The 25932-nt window shown below is 43.4% G+C and overlaps 1 protein-coding gene across 2 annotated transcripts; it reads right to left on the bottom strand.

Moving 5' to 3' along the window:
* Positions 1-1552: 1552 nt before the first annotated feature.
* snx9b (sorting nexin 9b) lies at positions 1553-24813 on the bottom strand. 2 transcript variants are annotated; one of them, XM_083642602.1, is made up of 19 exons: positions 24542-24813; positions 21524-21610; positions 20270-20344; positions 18517-18651; positions 15987-16055; positions 13083-13248; positions 9275-9398; positions 9084-9168; positions 8592-8717; positions 8085-8202; positions 7754-7884; positions 6874-6977; positions 6678-6781; positions 6399-6476; positions 5455-5531; positions 3530-3619; positions 3107-3221; positions 2926-3017; positions 1553-2727 (listed from the first exon to the last, which is right to left on the bottom strand). In XM_083642602.1, exons 1-19 carry the CDS (start codon positions 24551-24553, stop codon positions 2680-2682), a joined length of 1836 nt encoding a protein of 611 aa, XP_083498728.1. In that variant the 5' UTR covers positions 24554-24813; the 3' UTR covers positions 1553-2679. The 2 variants fall into 2 exon arrangements, with proteins under 2 accessions (XP_083498728.1, XP_083498729.1); XM_083642603.1 differs by lacking the exon at positions 15987-16055.
* Between the last annotated feature and the right edge of the window lie 1119 nt (positions 24814-25932).

The raw sequence follows: 25932 nt of genomic DNA, 5'->3' as shown, positions 1-25932 counted from the left end.
AAATGGTATTAATACGCATCTATTCAAACAAGTCATAACGTAATTTCTAAGAAAACGGAATTGTACTAGATAGTGTATCCCATCCCTTTGATGTGACCTCCTTAAGTGCTACTGTCTCACAGTAGGCTCAGACCGTGAATACATACATGCATACTGCATAATAAGGAATACGCAGACTACACATACAATATATAATATATAAACTGTTTCAAAACATATATATATATTGAGGAGTAAAATATTATCTGGCTTACGGTTGGAAAATAATGACTAGTACTTGGTGTACCGGTATGGTATATACAGAATGCTGTTTATCTGTTGTGTCACTGTCAGGTTTGTGTTAGTTGTTACATCCAGAATGGCGTCACACAGGGCACTCCACAGTCCCTTAGCATACTGGCAGGCATGTGTCAATTTAACAGTGAGAGGTGAAGTCTATAGGCTCCAAGGCTGGAGTCAATTCATTCCCAGCTCGATTATTATTACAACATACAAGTTGAAAACACAAGTCACCAATAATTCCACTATTTCTAAAGGCTGGATATGATTATTTGTATAGCAAAATATTTTCAAATGTCAAATTATACCACAAATAAACTAACCGTGAGCCAAACCCTGATAGTAAAGTTCTAAACTCATAATACACACATTCTGTGTGGTCTGTTGGATTCATGTAGGCTATACATGCAGCTGCACCTGATGGCAGCGCGGGGCTGAATGCAGGGTGAAAAGGCTCTTTCACTGCCTCCACTCCCGAGGCTGCACAAACGCACCCTTTGACGCTCCGCACAGCCGAGCGACTCATTCTCATTCCTATCCATCTCTACGCAAGAATCTGCTGCAGGGAAGAAGGGCTTTACTGTGAGTGACTTTGCCAGTGTAGTCTGTGCGTAAACTCTATACAGAGGGCAGGTTTCTCTCACAGACTCCATCACACACACACACACACACACTCACACACACACACACACACACACACACACAAAGAAACAAAACGTGCAGCCGCCATGAGTACAAATCAGTGTTTAATAAATCAAACGGGATTTCTGATCCTCTTTCGGAGTTACATTGTATTGCAAATATTTCTATACATAAAATAGTATCTCAAAGAGCAAAATGATACACATGGTAGATCCAATAGAATATATATTTGTGTTTATCAAATGATAAGAAAACAGGGTGAACGAGATTAAGAGGCTATGTGAAAATTAGGCTGTGAAAAAGCAAAAGCAAAACTAGAAGATAGTTCCTGGCTCCGTTCCAAACTCTAGCCCAGCCTAATTTTTCAAGGTTAACAGATTATCAGAGTTGACAAGTGCTTCTACGGACTCCTTCATTATAAAACTCCAGAATCTGGGTGAAAAAGGGCACAAGGGGCTACTTCAGTCTTCAGGAGTAGTGGGACAGAGCCACTGTGTTTGGCACAGACTCAAGGGAGGTATTGGTTCAGACTTTTGGCTTCGACGTACAATGCATAGAAGAACAAACGCCAACTTGAGTACATTTTCATTTGGGCTTTTGCAAGTATATTCCACATTTCTATGCATTAGCGTTTTTTTTTTTTTTTTTTGTCTTTTTTACTGAAATGTAAACTGCAGTGTCACAGTAGGCAGACTGTAGGAAACCCACTAAGCCAGGCGTTTCCATTTTGCCCCAAAGACAAGGCACGTGTGTGATCGGAAGGGGGCGGAGCTTCCTGTTAGCGTTTAAGGAAGTGCAGGATGAAAAGGGGGCGAGGCACTGCCAGCAGTGTTTGCACACACTCACAGGCAAAGACACACAGAGACACACGCACACACACTCTTTCTCTCGGTCAAATCTGTTGGCTTCTTAAAACAACGGCATGTAATGTGACTTTAGGCCTGTGGGGTAACTCCACGTAGTTGTGCAGAAACAGGACTGTATCATGTTACAGAAACTGCGGTTAGATCCATGCGATAAGACGGCGAAGGCGATACACGACTGCAAACTGTGGCTTGAACGTTTCCTTCCTTTGTCACAATTTGCTGACCGTGGCCAAAGGGAGCGGCCTGTATGACTCTTACTGCTGGCCCTCTGATTACAAACCGTCAGTGTTTGTACTCGGCTGTGTGTAACTGTTACACTGTGTAACTGTTACACTGTGTAACTGTTACAAAGGTCAAAGAGGAGCTGACAAATGTAACACTGGGTATTAACCGGGGCAGTGGGCCTGAGCACAAAGGGAGAGAGAGAGAACCACAGAGTCATGTCTGTTACACACCAAGAGCCATGCGAATATACAGCACAAAATTTGCGATGCGAATTTTGACCCACCTGTCAATCACAGCAACAGATTGTGTACACGAATTTCTGAAAAATCGACCGTGATCCGAAAAAATAAACAGCGCAATAACGCTCAGCGAAACTTCGTCGTTGGTATGCACGGTTGCATTGACTGATATAGGTTTGAAAAATATTATTAACGTGCGAATTAATCGCGTGGGGGGGAAAAAACACTCCCGGTGTGTAAGGACCTTACGAAGGAACGATGCAGGAAGAGATATGAAGAAGGAAAAGCTTCTACATGCTTAAACAAGGGGGATGGAGAATATTGGAGAGATTGAAGTTCAAGCCAGGAGAGAGATAGTGAGAATATTTGGGATGTTGAGCTGGCTTCATTCATCTCGTCTGCTATCTTGAGACTGACAGCGGTTGCTTCTACATGGTGGTGAACTGACCGTGTGCTTCTCTCAGCTTCGCGGCAATCTGGGGGTTGAGGAGAGATCAGATGTGTGTCAACACGGAGGCAGAAGGGACTCCAAAACAAGCATTTGCTTACTGATATGCTACGATTTGAATATCTCTAATAAGCACCATGCAATCATTCCCCAAACAATGAGGCAACACGTGTGATAGATAGGCTGTTCTGTGCAGCGATAAACGTTAAGATAGAAATGCCGTTACCGTCTCATAAAACTTGACTTGCTCCTCCAGGTACAGCTGCATGACCCTGTTGTAGTCGTAGATACGGTTGCTATGGAAGTGGTTCATCTCAGCTGTGGGGCGGGGAGAGGTGCTTTGGTAAAACCCACACTTAGACCTGTAGTATGCTTGCACAGTAGCTGATATAATATGAGTAGAATACCTTGTAGTGAATATGACATGATGCTGACTCGCTTAGCCATGGTGACTTTCTCCTGAGTGGTGATTTTACTGGTGGCCACCAGCTTGTCACCCTCCTTCACCTTCTCTATGGCTGCCTGGAAGAGTAAAAAAAAAAAAAAGTCTTCAGTTACCTCATATGGATAAGGCCACTGAAATTCACTGATAGCTTCAAACTTTAATCTGCATCCAAATCCTGCTGATGGAATTTGAAAAGTGACAAATATATATACAAATATAATCACAAGTTTGAACATTTTCCAGTATTTCTTTAATTCCACCTTGAAGAAACTGCCCTTGCAACTTGAGGTATAAGGATAAGACACCCACTGAATGTGTTTTGTAATGGAATTCTGTATTCTGTTTGTGTTGGTCCCCATTTCTCCTGGCATGGGAGCGGACGTACCTTATGGACGCCGATGGTGTCGGGGAAGCATCCAAGAAGACCCTTATATTCATTGTTGGTCTCCATGAGGAAGTGGAGGTCTTTCCTAGGCTGGAAAGGCAACACACACACACACACACAACACAACAGGAAAAAACAACAAGATAGACCTACATTTTTCAGTGCATGTAAAATTGGGATGATATATTGAATGAGTCGAATGTAACACAGGAAACCACACAGGGATCTGAAACCTAAAGGAATAAGCACATGAAAACGATGTGGTAACTTAGGGTGGTTTCACACTGGGCACCCGGGAGTGGAACCGAGCGCACTTGTCCCCAAATTGACCCCAGGTGTGGTTCGCTTCATGAGTGTGAACGTTGCGTTTCGTGCCTGGGCGCGGAGGGGAGGGCAATCTTACTCGGGCACGGAACGGAACGCAATGAAAGCAATCATTCCCATTGAGAAAGCACCCTTAGATGTCTTGTCACAGGACAGGAGTGACTTGAGAGAGAAACACCCGGAGTTAAAACTCAGACACAAGAGTTTAACTGCAACTCTAAAATATGGATTCAAGGTCCCATTATTAGACCATGGATTCAGCTGAGCATGAGTACATGAAAAGAAGCAGCTTATTTAGCTGAATCCACTTAATGAACCCACAGCTGGCTATTTGCACAGTAAATTAATGAACCTACAGCTGACTATTTGCACAGTAAATTAATGAACCTACAGCTGTCTATTTGCACAGTAAATTAATGAACCTACAGCTGGCTATTTGCACAGTAAATTAATGAACCTACAGCTGTCTATTTCCACAGTAAATTAATGAACCTACAGCTGGCTATTTGCACAGTAAATTAATGAACATACAGCTGACTATTTGCACAGTAAATTAATGAACCTACAGCTGGCTATTTGCACAGTAAATTGATGAACCTACAGCTGGCTGTTTGCACAGTAAATTAATGAACCTACAGCTGCCTATTTGCACAGTAAATTAATGAACCTACAGCTGGCTGCTTGCACAGTAAATTCAACTCATATTTCCTGGGAATGCTGCATGCAGGAGAGCATACTGTAACATAAATACTGGGTTGAATCCAGACGCCGTCTCTAAACTGATGCACTCCATCAGCACATGGGATCACAGGTATTGCTAAACTCAAGCGAAACGACTCTAGACGACCACGGTCTAAAGGGGGAAGAAACAAGAAGCAAGGGGTTTGAACGTGTGGACTGGAGCAGCACGTGCTTACCACATGAATCCTCCTTGTGGATGCTGCTGGAACGTCAAACAGAGGGGCCAGGTTTGGTTTCATTACACACCACACAGAATGAGCAGAAACGCTCCATTCAAGTCAAAGCTAGATTTAGGATGTACGGCTCCATTGTGGCCGTCACTGAAAATAGTCCTGCCTTCCCCCTGGGCCTCTTCCTTTTACTAGTAAGATAACAAACACTGCTCTATCAGGACGCTCAGTTGAAGGGGTCAACATGAGGTCACAACTAGGATGTAAACAGGGAGGACAGCATTCAGGAAGTGTTGGTTGATATCAAGGAGGTGACATAGTGCAAAATCACAGATAGAGAGGGAACACAAAGCGGTGATGGGGATGATGAAGGGGCCTGAAATCAACTTTAAGACCTCTGAGAAGTCAGGAAGTAGCACAGAGGAACAGGATGCTGACCCCTCCCCCCAAATCCCCCTTCTCCCAAGTTGCCGAGGGGAACAACCACGAATAGTATTTCGTTCCAAGGCCTAAACAATGAAAAAAGACAATAGACCCAAGACTATTTGAGTGGAAATTGAGGAACAGCAAACATTTATTGGGTTCTAGATGAATTGCTATACTGCACCGGCAAAAAGAAATTGAACTATTTTGTGACTGAACTTTAAAATCGCAGCGATATTGGGTTGATACCGAGGGCAATGTACGTACCTGCTCTGCCACCATCTCGGCTATCTCCTCATACGTCTTTCCAGCTGCCGTCATGGCATCTGTCAGGGTGGACTCTCCTACAGCAGGAATGGTTCAAATATATCATCAAATATATATAAAAAAAAAAAAAAAATCTGTGAGTGAATCTGTTGCAAAACAAGCTTCCCCTTAAAACGTGCTTCTACTTCTGCTATGATGATGACATCTGCTGATTACATCTACTGATTACTTACAGCAGCATTAGGGCCTGTGTCCACCTAGCTTCTTTTTCCGACGTTAAAAGCTGGGAGTGCGCTGGGGAACGCTGATCCCAGCGCACAATATACAAGGAAGCAGTCTGCAAGTAACGTTAGTTCAGCTTGATAGCTGACAGCTAGCAAGCTAACAACACAGGTAGGCTACGCTATTAAAAGCAGTAAGCACAACACTCACCAGAAATATTAAGTGTCTAGCCGATCTGCTCCCACAATTGAGCCGTTCTGTCTCTGTTGCGATAGTTTTTCCATATGATTAGTTACCAGAAAAGGAGCAGCCGACACCAGCGTCTTTCTGAAAAGTTAAAATATTTTCAGCTGGAAGCGCTGGGAGTCGGCGCACAAAAACGCAGAAAAAAGACGCTGGGCGCTCTGCACTTTCTCTACACGTCCGTGTGCGCTCGCATACGCTCTCCTCCCATTGGAAACAATTGAAAATAGACGCTGGACCTGAGGAAAAGACGCCAGGTGGACACAGGCCCTTATGCAATCAACAGAGGCTACCGGTACCATGCCTATCAATCATGTATAGGTGCGATTACAGGTAGAAATGTAAAACTGCAATTCCTACTGAATAGACACAACTGTCGAGTGCTTGCACCTGGGAAGACAAGATTTGCTGGTTTGATCTCAGCCTAAGGCACTCAAAACAAGGTCTGATGTCAGATATTTCTGTTCATCATTTTGTACCTTGGTATCCGCTGCTGTTGAAGACAGAGGAGAGGTTTTGGAAAGCTTTGCCGATCCTCTGGTACTCTTTTGGCAAAGCTGGGGATGCAATAAAACCTTTAAATGCACGTGCACACACATTCATAAACAGTAAAAAAGAAATCTGTGAATGAACTTCCTCGAGTTGACAAAATAGAGACTCAACATAATGGATCGTAATGAATAGTAATTACAGAACAAAGTCAAGGTGTGGCCCCTGTGTAGTAAAGACAGTATTTAATTAGTGTGTACTGTACGTACGGCCTGTACATCTCTTCCAGTGCTCCTGGCCCACCGTGAGGATTTCCTTCACCCCATCATCCATGGCTTTGGTAAACCTGCTGAACTGATCACATTTCTGTTCCCTGTGGAGGAGGACAACCATGAACTTCAAAGCCTCTGGAGTCGTGCTTTGCCATTATCAAGGGTTTGGGGCAAAGCGTGATCTAACACTCACACTTCGATGGGGTCCAGGTCTGCAGCTTCAGGCTCTATAGTGGAGAAGATCATCACTCCCACTGTCTCGTCCTTCTCTGCTTTTCTCTTCCCCGTCTTCCAGTCCTGCATCAGAAACTCACTCATTTTAATCAACCTAATGACTTTAATAATACTGAACCTAAAATTCTAGTAATGGCAGGTAATAGGCTCTATGTATGCAGCCACTTCCGGTCCTATAGTAACACTAGTTATATTGAGCATAAAAAAAGAAAAGGCCTAAACCAGGGGAGCTCAACCTTTTGTAATTCAAGGCCCACTTCTGATCGTTAAAGCATTTCTAAGGACCACCTTCCAGAATAAATGATAGGCTATCATTAGCAGCTTTCACACCGGCCTTGAAAGCCGCAAAATGCACGGAAAATAGGATCCGCGCCTCCGATGTGAAAGTTGTGAACGCAGGTTGGTGGGTAATTGTTGTACGCCTTTCGTTACGCCAGAGGCCCTATTCACAGCGCCGGGTTACCAGGCAACCCGCCTCCACTTGAAAGCGTAGGAGCGGCAACACGGAATGGTGCGAATGGCCAGCTCATTCATAAAAAAAGAATACAGGGGAAATCACCTCATGCAGCAAGAAAAGCATAAGTGAAAGTCAAAAAAAGTAGCCTATACTAGCTAGTTTAATTTTTTTGCTACGACATTACTAGTGTAAGACTAGTGCAGTCTATAATGTATGACCAGAAATGGCGGGGCGGTCTAACGTCATTTTGCATGCATAGAGGTAGTTTTTCAGTGGACTTGGATGAAATGCCTTTTGAAGCTTATTGCAACAATCAAACAAGCATTTTTTTCTCCATGAGTTGAGGGCTTGAAGGTGATGAAGTGGAGGGAGCATGCCATACCTTCTCATCCTTGTAGGTGAGGAAGAGCTGGAAAACATCACTGTTGGCGACGACCGGGTGCCTGCACATCCTGGTCATCCAGCCCTGCAACCGCTCCATACGCATCTTAATAAACTCTTCCTCGAAACGCCCTGGGAGGAAGGAAGGAAGGAAGGAAGGAAAGGGAGCAGGCAGGCAAAGAAGGATATGGGATAAAGAGGAAAGAGTGACAGAACAAAACAAAAAGAAAGAAAAAGATGTAACTTGAGTGTTCTCTTCAGCACCTTTATCTCCTTTTAACTGAAGAAGAGTGTCCCACGTTGGTGTAGAGGTCAGACAGTCACATGCTTACCTGTCACCTGCTTATCTGGTAAAGAGGGGATGGGGATGGCCGACCCAAATTTGTCCAGGAGCCGCTCGTACAACCAATCAAAGTGCTTGTATCTGTGATTGACGGGTCTGTTTGTGGTCTGCAAACCAATGACATGGAGTTATATACAATGGATGTTTGCAAAGTGGTGGCATACACTTTAATATATCATTAGCTTTACCACATTGTATTTAGGTTTTATTATGAGATGGGGGGAAAACAAGATGTAATGAAGCAATTATGTTTCACATCTTGATCCACTCTCCACACTGATTGTAAGGGTGCCATCACACCTCACGTTTGTTTTCTTTGGTCTGAATCACAGTGGAAGTTTATATTACTGCATTTTTGTATTTGGTTCATTTCAGTTCGGTTCACAATGCCCAAGTACAAGCATGTATGGTAACCTGTCATCCTGCCAGGTTAGAGATTTTGGCTAATTCAGTTTAACAACTGTGCTAGAGTGAAAAAGCTGTTAGAGATACTTACATTGGGTGAGACTTGGTACTCGATGTAGCTCTTCAGGCCGTACAGCTTGGTGCCTTTCTTGGGGTCGGCCACCACGCAGTCTAGCTGGGCGTCTGGGTAGGACCACACCGGACCAACTTCTCCCATCTGAGCATGAGACAGTTGGTTTGAAAACCTGATACTCTGCATTTTATGGTACACAAACATAAATATAAACCCGGCCAAAAACAACTAGTTAATGCTGTAATACTGCCACATACAGGCAGGTATATCAAGTATTTCCACAGTAATCTACCTGACAAGCAAGGAAAACTTTGCCTAGTTCTGCCTATGGCTCTCATCTAGAAAGGAAGTCATAATATGAGAAGTCAGATACTATAGTTGTTGTGTTATGTTATATTTACTTTGGTCAGGCAGATTATATCGCTACTACTACTATTACCACTACTGCTGCTACTACTACTTCTACAGCCGGATAATGTATAGCAATTCATATAGCTATAAGTAACATACATAGATGGGTAGCTTCTCTTTGCCCTTAACAAGCTGCTTGCACAGGAGGTAGAGCTCTGGACCAGACTTGGAGAAACCAGGGAACCTGCTCAAAGAGAGTAAAGAACAGGTTGAAGACAATACAGAGATGGTTCTCAGCTGCTCCAAAATCCCCGTCGAGCACAGCCTCATGTGGCTTAGCTAATTCTTACTTGTTGAGGGAGATCTTCATGGTAGACCCGTGAGCTCCGCCTCTCTGTATGCCCTCCCCAGACTCGGACTCAGCGGTGGACTTGACATCATCCCACTCATCATCCCACTCGTCATCCTCTGCTCCTATAAAGTCACATGCATGCAAACATGGCTGTCATTTCCAAATCAGTAGGCACAATGAGTACAGATTCTGTATAGTCCCCCAATGCAGCATTCAATGACCTACACCTCTTTCTGAATACAAGAAATATGATTGTGGGATATGTCTGAAAATGTACAGCTAAGGTGTGAAAAAAGACTACCGTAATGGTTGAGTTACATTTTCACAAAAATACTTTTATTTTATTAATTAGTCTCAAAAAAGATTTGTAGAATCTCAGCACCAGCTCCTTCATTGCATTACTGGCTTTCCTTGGGAAGCTAAGCAGGTCTGGCCTAGGATACTCCTTGGATGGGAGTCGGAGACTGGTGCTGGAAGTGGTGTTGGAGGACCAGTAGGAGGTGCTCTTCCCCTCTGGTCTGAATGGTTTGATGAATCATCTGGTCTGATGAATTATTCAAATGAGCATAAGTACATTTCTGCACCACATGCATTGAGATAGAAGTCCATGAACCCACTAAAAGACATCAAACAATAAAGTAAATAGATCACTATCACAATCCTCTAAATGGTTAAAGTCGAGCTGAACTCAAAAATGACTTTTCTTTTCTTTTAGTTCAAATACCTGGGTATGCAGTGCACCTATTTAATAATGTATGCAAAAAAAATCACAAAAATCGAATTTCTTTAGTTTTTCACATCAAAAGTAAATTTTTCAAGATTTCATTCATAACAGTAATCTACAGTTTGCTGACGTCACCTAGTAGTATCAAATTTCTACCCCATTTCAACCAATCATATCATGACATGGCAGCTGTCAATCAAATCTTCATTTCAGGATAATTTTCTCTTCCAAATGAAGTAGAAAATGGCGCCTAGTGCCTGTCATCTGGCAGAATTCCTATCCCATAAACTAACTACTAACTTGGCCAATTGTATGAAACATGAACAAAAAACTAAAACGATAATGTCTAAGAATGCAAAGAAATGTAACTGGCTCGTTAAAACTTGCATTCCAGGAATATTGTATTTACCGCAATAGCAATAATGGCGCGCGCTTGAGAGCCTGGTTGTCAGGGGTCGCCCCTCGGACATTCCAGGTGGGCGGGCAGCACCCATGCATCGGATTGTCCGCTCGTTCCGCACAGAAGTAGCTGGCTGCCTGATACTCCGCGGATCCCACTCGCGTAGCACGACAACACGCTGAATCCCACTGGATTTGGGGGTGGAACACGCCAGGATTGGCCAATGCCAAAGCCAGTCCCCAGAATTGTCAAATCAAATCATCGACACCATATCTGGTCCGCCTCTCAACCCTGTCATCTCAGACAAGATTTGTTTCCAGTCTCCGGCGCCCGCGCTAGTACATTCCATTCCAGTTCACTTCGACTTTAAGCACATTAGTCAATAAAAAGCTATCAAAGTGTTTAGATCAACATACAAATGAAAACATCACACACACACACACACACACACATGCCTTTAAGTATGTAAATAAGTCCATGCTGGAAACTCTTAAAATGTTTGAGCACTTAAAACCACCACTCAAAACAAAGGATTCAGGAAAACGTTCCCACTAGGCAATGCTTGATACCTGTGCAATCGATAAGGTAAGGGTATGGATAGATGTCTTTGGAAAGAGAAAAAAGAAAGTTGTTAATTCTCCTCATCACCATTTATAACATTGTTCTCTTTTTAAAAGTACTTTGTATAGGAACTGAACAATTGCGAAAACAGTGAGTAATTTGGCCCTTTGAGTCATACATGAGGCCAACTTTTCCACTTTATGGAGAAAACAAAATCACGAGCTGACTGTGGCATCCAGACACTGGATCGTCACCATGGTAAACGTCTCTGGAAGGAGCATGCCAGGGACAGACTAAGCAGAACCACATCTGGCTGTTTGAGCCAGTTAAGGACCTGTGGCGACTCTCAACGGACCTGAGTCAAACTCAGCGTCGGGTTGAACTTTTCAGACAGGAGGAGTTTGCAAGGAGTTTACATTTCAGACAGGAAGTTGAAAGTCAGAGAAAAGCAAAAGTATTTCCCTGCGATGGTTTAATTTTCCGGTATTTCTCACATTCTTCAATGTTGCAACCAAGATGTTGCAACCAATGTTGATACTCCAAGATGTTTAAAACTAAGAATTATAATTGCCAATAGCACTTGGCCATTTGTCTGGCTCTAAACTCCTGCTGGCACTGATGAAACAGATGGCAACACAAACCTTGTGATGTGAACAAGCTCAAAACAAATCATTAAGACGAAGACTACGCCCTAAATCCCCACCACACAATCCCACAACACAAAGAAGATCAAAACACTTGAAAGTTGCACACAATCGTACTATTTTCAAACAGCAATGATAGCTTCACTCTTTCACTACAACAGAGGTAATTTGATCAAAACGCCTCAAGAACTGAGTGTGGTTAGAGGAATCAAATATTGACTAATAATCAGTATGTAACAGGATGTAACAGGCAGCGCCTGCAGAAAGCCAATTCACAAGGTAAACAAATGATGGACTGACCCACAAATGGAGACTAATAGAGGACATCAGGCTCTGCCATCAAATAACTACAGGACGGTCAGAGAGGCAGCACCATTCAGCAGCCACCTCATCTAAACGTTACAGGGTTGAGCATGTGATCAGAGGCAGCACGCACCATTCAGAAGCTACCTCATCTAAACGTTACAGGGTTGAGCATGTGAGTGAGTGAGGTTATGTCACTAGGGAGTAGGGCTGTCAAAATTGGCCCAAAATCATATTCGAATATTCCCTCTAAACAAAACATATTCGTCCGAATATATTCAAATTCTTTTTTTTCTTTTCTTTTTTTGTGTGCATGGCAAGGCAAACCAATACAATCAGAGAGCTTATATAACTACTTGGTATATTTATTTCAACATAAACATTGTTTTTTTTTCATATTTATTCAGTCAGTACTAATACAGTAGTAGCCTACACTACTAGGCAAACTATGTATGTTTTTATGTTGCCCTCTTGGCCATTTTTTTTACCTGGTTAAATGTAAAATAATAATAATAATAATAATAATAATAATAATAATAATAATAATAATAATAATAATAATAATAACACATTTTAATATACATTTTCACATTCGAATATTCTTTAAATTTGTATATTTGAATATATATTTGAATATAGAATATTCTTTGACAGCCCTACTAGGGGGTTATCAAATGGGCACCTTCCATCACTTGAGGTGACATTGACTTCACATTTAGGCTTTAGGCCGGGTTCACAGCACGACCCAATCATTTCTAAACTGGCTACTGGTCTCCACAATAACAAGATAGTGGGACGACTGAGCCCGCTGACACGCAACCGCCCACTCGGCACAGCAGCACAGAAACCAATCTGTATCAGCAAACCGTAGGTTTATTTACATAAAGGTAATCATACCAAGAGCAGAGAACGGCATAACACCCACTACAGTACCACAGTATGAATCACATGATATACAGTATCGGTGATCTATCTTTTCAGCACTTGATTTTGATCATTACGTCTGCCAGCTCATTTGGTGACGTACAGTGTAAACCCAGAAGAGGGAACGTTTTATCATTCCTAACTGACACAAGCTCATAGGCAGTAACTTGAATGTACTGAGTTGACACACAGTACTGTACAACTCCCTAGTAGTTACCATGGTGGTTTGTAGTGTAACAGCTCTTCGTACCTGGGCCCTGGTAAGCCTGGGGGTGGCTCTGGGCTACAGAGCTCCAGGGGTCGGCGGCAGGGCTCTTCCCCGTCTGGGTCCCCTCTGGCTTGGACGGCCAGTTGTTGGAGGAGCCCCCCGTGGCGTCCGTGTTCCACGCCGACCATGGGTCATTACCGTTACTGGCCTGGGAGGGAGAAAGGAAGAGAATGTGACAGAGGGATGACAGAGCGACGATCGAGGATGGAGCGGGCCAGTGGGAAAGAGAGAGAGAGAGAGAGAGAGAGAGAGGGTGGGAGAGAGAGGGTCCAATATATTCTGTGGTCTGTTTACTGAGAAACTGACAGTAGTCTTAAAAGATGATGCAACCCTGGTCTGCTGTAATAACTGCTGCTCACCACATGCAGCACCTAAAAGGTACTGCCTAAGGCACATGCTTACAACCATACATGCACCGTTGCGCACACACACACAACCCTTCTCCACACACACACACACGCTACTGTTTTACAGTAGGCCAAAGAAAATGCAACCACATGCCATGCACATGAGGAAGGCATAGAGCATACTATAAATCACACTGCTGGTATATAACATATGGGTGTTACGCATGACCATGTACCAGTATCTTAAAGGAACGGCTCACCCTAAAGTCAAAAATACATATTTTTCCTCTCCCCTAGGGATGTTCATGATTAATCGCCAATCGATTACTCGCTGTTAAAGCTGTGTTCACACCGAGATATTTATTTTTCTCTCCGTCGCTCGATTCAACCCTTTGGAATCGCTCTGTCGCTGTGTTTAAGTCGCTCGTCAACAGGCACAATAATTGACGGACATCTGGGGGCTATAACGTTACGCAATGTCGTGATGTTTGTCCACTACGAGCCACCGTAGTTGTTTACAAGCGACTGATGGCATATCCCGCTCGAGTTGGGATATTTCATCTCGGGCGACGAGCAAATTTTTGCCCTATCGCTCTGTCTCTGTCGCTCGGACGCCCAGCGATTTTTCTCCCGGGCAAATATACGCTCAATCGCTCGTTTGCAATGACTTTGTATGTAAACTCGATGCCAGCGAAAAACTTTAATAGGTCGGTGTGAACGCACCTTAAGAATTGGAATTATTTGTGTGGTAGCATTCGATAAAACTATATGTTAACCGATTCATCGACAATGTGTAGGCTATGTGCTATTTTCTCCTTTGTTGAAATGATTTAATACCACAAGGGGGAAATTTAACTTTAACTGCTCATAATGTACAGAGGAAGAAGAAAGCCAAGCAGGCTAGAAAGTCCAGTGTGGGAGAATTACACCCAAAAAGACAGTATTCAAAAGCAGTATTCATTGTAAACATTGTAATACAACAATGTTGAAATATGTCACATCCACAAGCACAATGACAGCTAATGCAGGAAGTTTAGTTGTTTGATCAACTTGTTGAGTAGGCCTAAAGGCATTTGTATAAACCCTGCATTTTGTATTATCTATTTTATACGTCAAAATCAGTTTTTTATATAATGATTAATCGATTAATTGATCGTTAATATGACCATAATCGATTAAGAAATTTTATAAAAAAGTTTGCATCCCTAAGAGTCCTATTGCATCCCTATTTGTCCATCTGGATGGTTTTGGTGTGAGTTGCTGAGTCTGCCTTCTCTCAAAGTCAATGGAACTGGATGTCACTCGGCTTGTGGTGCTCAAAGCACGAAAAAAATACATTCGGAAAAACTCAACGTCAATGTCTCTTTCCAGAAATCATGACCCGGTTACTCACAGACCTCGTTGTGAGCAGTTTCATCTAGGAACCATTTTCTTTCAACTGAAATACTCCCACTAGGTGTTGCTCTAGCTAACTTACCCACTTTTTTATACATCGTCTTGTTTCCTTGTACTGACTTGAACAAAATGAATTTCCCTTGTGGACAATAACTAACTAAGCTAGCTCTAGCTACAGTTTCATGTAGGAACTACCGTAGCTACAGCTAGAGGGTGATGTTGTTCGGTTGAAAGAAAATAGTTCCTACAATAAACTGCTTAGAACAAGGTCTGCGGATTATCTTGAGTAACCGAGTCTTGATTTCTGGAAGTTTTTTATTTTATTTTATTTTTTTGTTTGAGCACCCCAAGCCGAGTGCCATCCAGCGCCTTTGTATTGGAGAGAAGGCAGACATCCCTACGGCCGATATATCTAAGAAATTTGGCAACTCACACCAAAACCATCTATGGATAAATAGCACTACAGGTAAGAGGAAAAAAGGATATTTTAGATTTCAGGGTGAGCTGTTCCTTTAAGACTTAATCATTATCTAGAGTACACAAAGAAGTGCGCCATGCATAAAATCGTTGCAGAGGAACAATCATAATTTCCTTACTTTTGTGTTGTAACTAGATATACACACATATAAACACAGACAAACATAAACTGACCAGTGGTTTCAAGGAAAAATAGCAAACATTTTCTGGATTTTATATAGCCTGCATTTATATAGCCTGCATCAAGTTTATGAAGTTTATCAATTATGATACACATATGATTATGATCACCATCTGTAGTAAATGATTTGAGTTCAGGACTAATTTCATGATTTGACCGTGTGGTCATTCCATTTATATGTGGTACATGAGGATCATCGACTTTGATCGCTGAATCGCGGTTTGGTTTCACTGGTGCTGATCTATTCAACTGATAGGGGTGAGAGGGGGGGTCGATTGGTGATGTGTGTGCATGTGTGTGTGTGTGTGTGTGTGTACGCATGCGTGTGTGTAGCATGGGGTAAATAGGGAGGGTGAAATCATGCTTTCTGCAGGCAGTGGGGGAGGAAGGGGGGGTTTTGCAAAGGCAGACCGATCATGGTGAGGGGGGTCGGGGGCCGGAGTCAGGGGGGAATCGTGCCCCTGGTCCCCCTCATGTGACGTTTACCTCAGGGAGGGAGGGGGGAACCGGGGTGTCGGGGGTGTCCGGCTGGGGACTCAAACCCCCAGCATCCACCTTGAGGGGAGAAGAAGGTGAGAGTGAACGTGTACACACCCAGGAGGGGGGAGGCTAAAGTGATGCCAGATGCAAGTGTGTGTATGTGAGAAAGGAAGAGAGTCTGTCAGAAAGAGAGAGAGGAAGGGAGAGAGAGAGGGAGAGAGAAAGAGAGCATGAGGGGAAAGGTGGCTGACACATTTCCTGCCTTGACTCAGACTCACCACTTAGTTTGTCTAAATTTCTCCTGATCCAGCAGCACACTCACTGCTGTGGAACTTCCTGCTAACTGCAGCAGATTTTCTGCGCTCTTATTTCCTCCACATCCACTCTGTTTTACTCCATCTAAAGCCTGGGTCCATTATAAACGACCTGATCTAAAGCCTGGGTCCGTTATAAACGACCTGATCTAAAGCCTGGGTCCGTTATAAACGACCTGATCTAAAGCCTGGGTCCGTTATAAACGACCTGATCTAAAGCCTGTGTCTGTTATAAACGACCTGATCTAAAGCCTGGGTCCATTATAAACGACCTGATCTAAAGCCTGGGTCCGTTATAAACGACCTGATCTAAAGCCTGGGTCCGTTATAAACGACCTGATCTAAAGCCTGGGTCCGTTATAAACGACCTGATCTAAAGCCTGGGTCCGTTATAAACGACCTGATCTAAAGCCTGGGTCCGTTATAAACGACCTGATCTAAAGCCTGGGTCCGTTATAAACGACCTGATCTAAAGCCTGGGTCCATTATAAACGACCTGATCTAAAGCCTGGGTCCGTTATAAACGACCAGATCTAAAGCCTGGGTCCGTTATAAACGACCTGATCTAAAGCCTGGGTCCGTTATAAACGACCTGATCTAAAGCCTGGGTCCGTTATAAACGACCTGATCTAAAGCCTGGGTCCGTTATAAATTACCTGATCTAAAGCCTGGGTCCGTTATAAACGGCCTGATCTAAAGCCTGGGTCCGTTATAAACGACCTGATCTAAAGCCTGGGTCCGTTATAAACGACCTGATCTAAAGCCTGTGTCCGTTATAAACGACCTGATCTAAAGCCTGTGTCCGTTATAAACGACCTGATCTAAAGCCTGTGTCCGTTATAAACGGCCTGATCTAAAGCGTGTGTCCGTTATAAACGACCTGACCGTGCAGAAATCACTTCTGCATCTCTGCGGCGCGCACCGGACTACAACAACGTCAGTCAAAGCCATCCCTCACTTCTGCTTTGTTGCTTTTCCTCTAGTTTGCAGCTGGTAAACCATCCTGACCACGTACACTCACCTTCTGTTTGGTTCTGCCCATCAGTGTGGTCTGCAGCCCGGGGGCGGGCCTTTTCAGAAATTACAAAGTCCACGGGCCAATCAGGGACCTGCCTCGTAGTTGCAATCGGAACCGGCGAATCAGAGACACCACTGGCAAAACAGCAATGGCGGCTCCCATGGCTCTGCGGCTCCCGCATGGATGTATTAAAATAACTGGATAGGGGACCTGCCACGCCCACCCATGCATTCGGACGGAGGTAGCTCATTGGCGCATGAAGCCATCATGGGGGCTTTTTCTTCCTGGTTTTACTTCCTGACTATGCAGCCCAAGGCGAAGTGCGCATGTGTGCCATGACGTGTTCCATGACGTCTCCCACCCCTCCCACCCATGGATTGTATTACAAGAAGAAAATACCCCCGTATACGGCTCTTAGTGGCTTCTGAAGAAAAAAATGCCCCATAAAAAATTAGTTGATAATTAAAAGAGTCGTTTTATACTTTGAGTGACACCCGGAAAAAATTCCCCTGGGTTTAACAGCTGCCGGAGTCCCCATGCAAGTGGATGGGAATTTTCCTTTCTGGGCTGCATGGCGTCACGTGACTTGCAATACAGAGCTTCGCCAGCATGTTCAAATGGCTTCAAAGCCCAGCGCTATTCCTGGGGGCTTGGGCTCCCGTAGCGAGCAGTAACATTAACGTCCATAGAACAAAGTGCAGTTATTGCAGAAATATCGCCGTTCTTCCGAGTGGATTTGGATTTGACTGGATCCGGCGCTGATTGGCTGAAGGACTGGATTTGGCTACGCTGATTGGCTGAAGGAGTTGTCTCTCAAGGCAAGTACTCCCGCCCACTGAAATGACTGTGGACGGCTTGGAGTCCAGACTGACATGTAGGGCTAAACAGGATGTGACATCACGTTATCACCAGAATGGTTTTAACCAGGCTACTGCAGCAACACTCCAGCACACATACTTGAGGGGGAGGAGCTGAACTAAGTGTGCAGGCATTGTGCTGGAACAGGGACGGGAGGTGGCAGGTGGAGGTGAGAGGCAGCGTGCACTGTGCAAATTAGATGTCGTTTATGCACGCTTGTGCACATACTTACACAAGCACAACATTTGCATTGATGGATTTTTTTATTATTATTATTATTATTATTTATATTTTGTGTGCGTGTGTGTGTGAGTGTGAGAGTGTGCGTGTGCGCATCTTGTGGTACCTGTGCGGGTGCTGATGCGGGGGCGAAGGCGTCAAAGAAGGACAGGTCTGGAGGTGCTGCATTCCCTGGGCTTGCTGCACTCGGAGCAGCTGTTGTGGCGCCCCCTGCTGGGAACGGCAAGGACTGCTTACCGAGCTAGGAGCCGGGTGACGAGACACAGAGGGAGAGACAGAAAACAGTCCCCGGTCAGTATAACAAATCCAGATATTCCACTGTGATCTAACGTCTGCTAAAGGTGCATTCCCCTGTGGTCAGGTGATCATGTGTCATTGGCATGCACTGGCGTTGGAATTGGGTTTCTCACTTTCTCCGTTTATCCAAAATGTGATCGCTCTAGCTTTTAGGTCGGCACCCTGTGCAGAATATTTTTTTTTCTGTTGTTCACATCAATACAGTGGGTTAAATTAGACGCTGGTTGCTTGAGAAACAGCCTGCGTCCTGATGTTTCTCTTTAAAACAGCAGAAGAACATGAGCAGCATGTTGTGATCGGTCGTCAACGGGGATATTATGATCTGCAGGCAGAATCAAAACAGTCTGAGGGCAGCTGGGGAAGTAACTAAAGGTCACACACACGCACATGCACATGCACACACACACACACACACACACACACACACACACACACACACACACACACACACACCATTATGTGTGTGCTGTTGTGCTCAGTAATGTTTAGAGTAGGGCTAAACTGTTTAACAGACTTATCTGTTTACTTTTAACCAAGGTCTCTCTCTCTCTCCCTCTGTCTCTCTCTCTCTCTCCCTCTGTCTCTCTTTCTCTCCGTCTGTCTGTCTCTCTCTCTCTCTCTCTCTCTCTGTCTAAATGGCTACAGACTGAATCACTAGTTCACTACTGGGAAGAAGTCACAAATAGATCTGCACAATTACAATTAATCGATTATTTAGTGGACAACTAGTAAATTAACCGCCAACTATTTTGATAATCAATTTGAGTGATTAAAATAAAAAGTCAAAATTCTCTGATTACAGCTTCTTCTTCAGGGAATGTTGTCTGGTTTCTTTACTCCTCTATGACAGTAAACTGAATATCTTTGGGTGGTGGACAAAACAAGACAGTTGAGGACGTCATCTTGGACTTTTGGAAACACTGATCGACATGTCTCACCATTTTCTGACATTTTATAGACCAGACAACTAATCGATTAATCGAGAAAATAATCGACATGTGTGCGTGTGCGTGTGGGTGTGTATGTGTGGGTGTGTATGTGAGTTCACTCCGTCATGGTTAGGCCTGCAGCTAACGATTGTTTTAATCGTTAGCTGCAGGTCTAACCATGACGGAGTGAACACACATACACACCCACACACACACGCACACGCACACATGCACAAAAACGCACTATTCAGCAGAAAGCAGAAGGAAGGAAGTGCTGTGATTTTAGGTTCAGGCTAGAGACAGTAGTAGCAACACACTACAGTATAATATGCAGTAAATGCAGAGGCATATTCTTGTATATCAAGATGTTGTTTGTGGTAGATAGAAGCATGAAGAGGTTGTAATTGTAAAGTGAAATGTTTGCTTGTACTCTGAAGTACACAGCAGAGCAGAGCTGGCACAGCTTGACCTTACTGCTGATGAATAGCTTTCTCCCTCCTTCTTCTTCTTTGCTTGATTTGCTGGAAAGGCTAAAGTAAACTTCTCTCAAATATCTGAACCATGTGTCTGCGCCTGCTGTGTGCACGCCAGGTGAAATTCCCCCACGTGCCGCCGGGCGATTCGCTCCCTCACCTCGATGTAGTCCTCTGGCACCAGGCCAACTTCCCCTCTGGAATTCTGCGCTTCGATCCAGCCGCCTCCGATATGCTGAAAACAGAGGGAGCCGCACACAGCACGGCAGCATGAGAGACTGGACGCTTCTGTGGGCGGCACAAGCAGGTCTCTAGCCGGACAAACGCCTGTATTCAGTTTGTGACTCTGTTTTCCTGATAAGTCCTGATTGGCTGGAGACAGATCTCGATAGGGAAACTAGTATGCAGGCCAGCACAGTACAGTGAGTGACCTGTTGTCAACTGCCGGGTAGTGACATCATGTTTACTCTCCCTCTCTTTTCCCCTTTTTATTTTTTATGCTCTCCGTGTTTGTGGCTCACAGTGTTTATAATCTGTGATCATGTGAGTTGGGCCTTTATAGGCCTGTTGATTTACAGTTACAACAGTGTTACAGAGGAGAAAACGGCATAGACATTTCAACTCGAGTCTACAGAAGAGTGTATATCTAGGAGTGGAAACACCACCGTTTAAAATGAGAAACTTTGTGAAACAAACTGAAACTAAATTGAAACTTCAAAGTGAGTCACCAAAAGTAACTGCAATAAATGAATTGATTGACTCTTAATAACCGGATACATATTACACCAATCCAAGTCCAAATTTCTCACAATGTAGACTACACAAAAAAGGAGCAACAACACACTATACAGACACGAGAACTTAAAGTCAAAACTACAGTAAAACCGACCACTCGGACCTAAAGGAAACTGAACTGAAAATCTAATTTGAAATTAATGCAACCAGTAAAATTAATAATTCTGATAGTAGTGAATTAATATTGACACAAGCAGTGTTTTGGATACAGTTCTGCAGCGGTAGTCTACCACACCGCTTTAGGATTATGGTCCCAGAGTATCATAGTCTGGGACCCTAACCTAAGGGGGTGAGGGTAGTGTTGGGTACCGGTACCGGTTCTGGTACCTTGCATTCGGTACCCGTACCCAACGGTACCTTTTTTCTGTACTTTACTCTCTCCGTAAATACAAACATGTAATTTAATTTGTAAAAAAATAAAAATAAAAATCCAAACTTATCAATTTAGACAATTTTACACACAGATGCGCTCTCAGCAGGTACCAAAATTTGGTACCGATAGATTTTAGTTGAATCGGTACTGGGTAGTAACGATGTAATTTGGTCCGTACCCTTAAAAGTACCGATTTCAGTACCCAACTCTAGGTGAGGGGGTGGGGGAGTAGTGGTATGGCTGTACCTGATTGATGATAGTGATTGTCTCGCCTTCTTTCACCGTCAACTCGTTGTTTCCAGCCTCAGCGCTGAAGTCGTACAAAACCTGTGCCTGAAGGAGAGCCAGACACACAGAAAACCAAAAAGTCTTCACTCCAGGTGTGTTGGACAGTTTGTGTTGACAGGGACATACACACCTAAACACACATGTATACTCTCTTATGGCGTGATCAGGCAAAATGAAACAGGCCAAACTAGTTCTTCTGGGCCTGTTATGCTGACTCAAACTGGTACCAGTATAAACCAAAAACAAGGCTTGAACTGAACCAAAGTTTGACCTGATTCTCCTGATTTTATTACCAGCTACCAGGGCATACAGTTCTCTTGGTCTTGACCCACATCGACTAACCTGCCCTTGCCTCTGGGCCCAACGCACGCACGCACGCACCCCTTAGTGAGAGGGGATATAGAAAACAAGCCTGAATATGACTTCACCTCTCACAGTTCACTTAAACCATGTCCTATTTTACAGCATCACCAATGGAATGCTGGAATGATGTGTAAGTCTGGTTTTCTGTCTGCCTGTCTACTGTACTGTGATGCGGGTTATAATGTGTGTCTGTATTTATTGTATTTATTGTGTGTGATGTTCTATGTTGGAACCTGGCTTATGTAATGCAATGTACTACTGAAAACAAATTCAACTAAAGTATCTAATCTAATCTAAATTCCTAATTTTCCTAAATCCCAGATGTGACTAAGCTATTGATTGACTTGACTTGATTAGCAGTCATATTGAAGGTGAGGAGTTGTGTGCTCTTGGTTATCACAGCAGCAGTGTAGAAGTCACAGCGCTAGGCTAACTAGCATGTCCATGTTCATTAACAGTGGGGGAAGGGGGGGGGGGGGTGCAGGTCTAATAGCTGCTTCTCTGAACACAGATCTATTTTAGTGTTAGTATGCCAGCTGCCACGGGTCAAGGAAGAGAGATATTTTCAAACAGAGACTAAATGCGTAGAGAGAAACTCAGAAGTCAGTTACGTGACTAGTGACCACAGCCCAGGTGCCGCCTGTAGCCACAGTTATTATTTATACTAGTGGACCCGTGGGAGTTATGCTGCATTCGTTTATGGCCGGAGCTGGTAAGTGGCACACGCAGGTCATCTCCGACCTCCGTGCGTTCCAGCTTCAATGTGTCAAGTCGCAAAAGCATGGATGCTAATAGCCGTTAGCTTAGTTAGTTTATACTGTTTTATCGGCCGTATCAGCCGCTGGCTCATCCCGATCTTAAGTTATTAGTGTCGTTTTATTTTCTTTTATCGGCCGCACCAGACGTATGCTCTTTTATATTGGCTCATCTTATGTCTTAATGTTGGTATATCCTGTTTATTTATGTCATTGTACGTATGGTATTGCACTTCTATGTTTTTATGTTTCAAGCCTCTATGCCTGCTGTAATCCAATTTGCCCTTTGGGACATTAATAAACTACTTGAACTTGAACTACCGGTAGCTGTCTAAGCTAACAGCTAATAAGAACATTAACGTTTAATTGTATGGGTTTAACGTATTGGTATGCTGATTGGTCTGAAAGCTTACTATTGTTGAAAAGAAAAGAAAAATCTGTCAAAAATGTATTTTAAATTCATACAATCGTGGGTGGCCATGTTGAAATGACGTCAAATGACGCGCTGGGAGCAACTAGGGGTTGAGAAATCATACCAGAGTTTGCGAGTAGTCAGAGTTAAGGGATGTTTTGATTTTTGCTAGTAGCAAGTCGCAATTTGCGACCTCCGAGTTATAGCCTACGCAGCATTAGGTCGTGTGTCGACAGGAAGCCTTCCGGTCAGAGTGCTTCGGAAATCATGTCCCGACTCCAAGCGCTTCCAACGCGCATTGACACAGCGCTTATTTGCTGCTGTTAAAAAAAGTGACATTGATGAGCAGCAGTGCACCTCTCCAAAAGTTGAACTTTTCTCTGCTTGAGGCGCCCAGAGAGCTCCGCCCAAAAACACTAGCCCTTGAGAGCGCTTAAACGTCAGGTCGGTGCAGTGCTGTGAAGAGCAGCGTTCCTAGTGCATCCTTACCATCGAGAATTAATTGCAGAAATTGCGCTGGCAGCTCAATTAAGTGGTCTCTAAAGCCTCCGGGATGATGTCATCAGTGAGTGATGTCATCAGTGATGATGTCACCAGATGATGTCATCATTGCTTGAGCGACCCTAATTACCCAATTTAAAAAATCTGGCTCCATTAGGTCACCCGCAGGGGTGCTCTTACACTTCCTGAAAGATTCAGCCCGATCACACGTACAATTGCATAGCTGTGGCCGAACACTGCTCACTCACACACAGACACTTGGCATACTTAGTATAGAGGATGTACTGAAAGCACTTTGGATCTGTTTCTGCCTGGGCCAATGATGCAAATTCTGCACCTCAATAAGATAATGTACCTGGATGGCATAATATGGTTTGTTAAATTGTTATTTGATATGTAATATACTGGAATGTGGAACTACAAAGAGCAAACATACACGTTTTGGCAAAAATGAGCATCAAACACCTCATTACCCACGTATTTCCTGTCCTAATAATAACATCAGTAGTAGTGATAATGATAGTAACAACTATACCCACTCTCAACCACACACATTCGTGAAAAACACCAATACTACATTTCCCAGTATTCCATGGGGCAGATATGACCCGCACTGGAGGTAGTAAAATGTCACAAGACACATTTTCTTTAATGAGACACATTTTCCATGTATAAGGAAAACAATCGTTTCGTGTTAACGTTGAACTCTTACAGTAAACGTTGCAAACGCCCCTAATACATGTCTAAACCACAGTTTAAAAAAGTTTGTCGGCTGTTAATAACGTGTAGCCGAGCAAGTAAGGAATTCACATAATGCGAGAAACTGTAACGTAAACACTCCGTCTGTGCTGCACATTTCCCAGATACGATTACATGCCAAAAGTATAGTAGACAGTAAAAACTTGCTTGACGATCATACACATGTGAAAAGTTGTCAAAACCCACCTTGTTTGCCATTGTCGGAGCGTTGATCAATCATTACAGAACAGGCCCTGTGCTTTTCAGGATTTCAACTCCTCAGCTGGACATTTCCCCCCGCTGCTTTTCAACTATAACGACGGCGAAGAAAAACAAGCCAATTCCTCCCCGCCGCGCGAGCACTTTAGCTTTAATACATTACTAAATGCCGTTTGCCCTTTAACCTCAAACCGTGGAGAGAAGGTAGGAAACGGTTCCGTTCAGTGCGACTTGACGTTACTGCAAGTTTGAACCGCCGAGTGAACTGAGCCGCGCTGACAGCGGAGGGAGGGAGCAGGGAGGGAGTGACCTGCAGCGGGGAGAACAACCGGAAAGGTAGCCTTCCATACGGTTCCTCCAAGACATGACCAAAGAATAAATAAATACATAAATACATAAATACATAAATACACAAATGCATACATAAATACATAAATACATAAATACATAAATAATAATAATAATAATAATAATAATAATAATAATAATAATAATAATGATAATGATGATAATAATAATAATGACCCAATAAAAACAAGGATATTTAGTAGTAGTAGTAGTAGTAGTAGTAGTAGTAGTAGTAGCCTAGTAGTAGTAAAGAAAAGTAATAAGATAACAATTGTCCAAAATTATCTAAAAAAATTAATACAAATAATAATACATAAATATGATAATATATTTGTATCTGCCACTTATGAACATACATAAAAATGAGAGCAATACATACAACAAATGAACTAAAGAAGAAAAAGAAAAAAACTCCTTTCGCAAGAAGTAGGTGTTTAAAATTCAAGGCCTATCTGTCTTTCTTTTCTGGTTAGTAGTCTATTTTTATAATTTTGTAGCCAGTTTAGGTTCAGAGTTACCCTTCTCTCAGTTTTCTTAGCCTGACCAGTGTTTGATGTTCCTTGCATGCATCGTTCTTTACTGTCAATGTTTTTGACAACGCACAGCTGCCCAAACCATGGCCCAAACTCATTTCTGATGCTGAAGTCCCCCTCTGCTGGACTAAATGCGGTATTACATTCCAAGCCAGCTCCAGCAGCCCAATAAGGCAAGTCCAAACTCCTCAAACTTTTGGGTAGGAGGGACAGGAAGGCCTAGTCAATTGTCAATATGTTGCTTTTTGATTGTCAACAAAAATCTGTGTGTCTGTGTCTGTCTGTCTGTCTGTCTGTCTGTCTGTCTGTCTGTCTGTCTGTCTGTCTGTCTGTCTGTCTGTCTCCTTCTGTCTGTCTGTCTGTCTGTCTGTCTGTCTGTCTGTCTGTCTGTCTGTCTGTCTGTCTGTCTGTCCAACTTACTGAGATAATCAATTCAGAAATTTCCCAAATAATTTTTAGACTTTAACATTGATCATCATCATCATCATCATCATCATC

Source organism: Poromitra crassiceps (genome assembly GCF_964638095.1).
Source record: "Poromitra crassiceps genome assembly, chromosome: 9".
Taxonomy (NCBI): domain Eukaryota; kingdom Metazoa; phylum Chordata; class Actinopteri; order Beryciformes; family Melamphaidae; genus Poromitra; species Poromitra crassiceps.
Note: the sequence above shows the minus strand (reverse complement) of the source record. Positions and strands in the feature narration are given on the sequence as shown.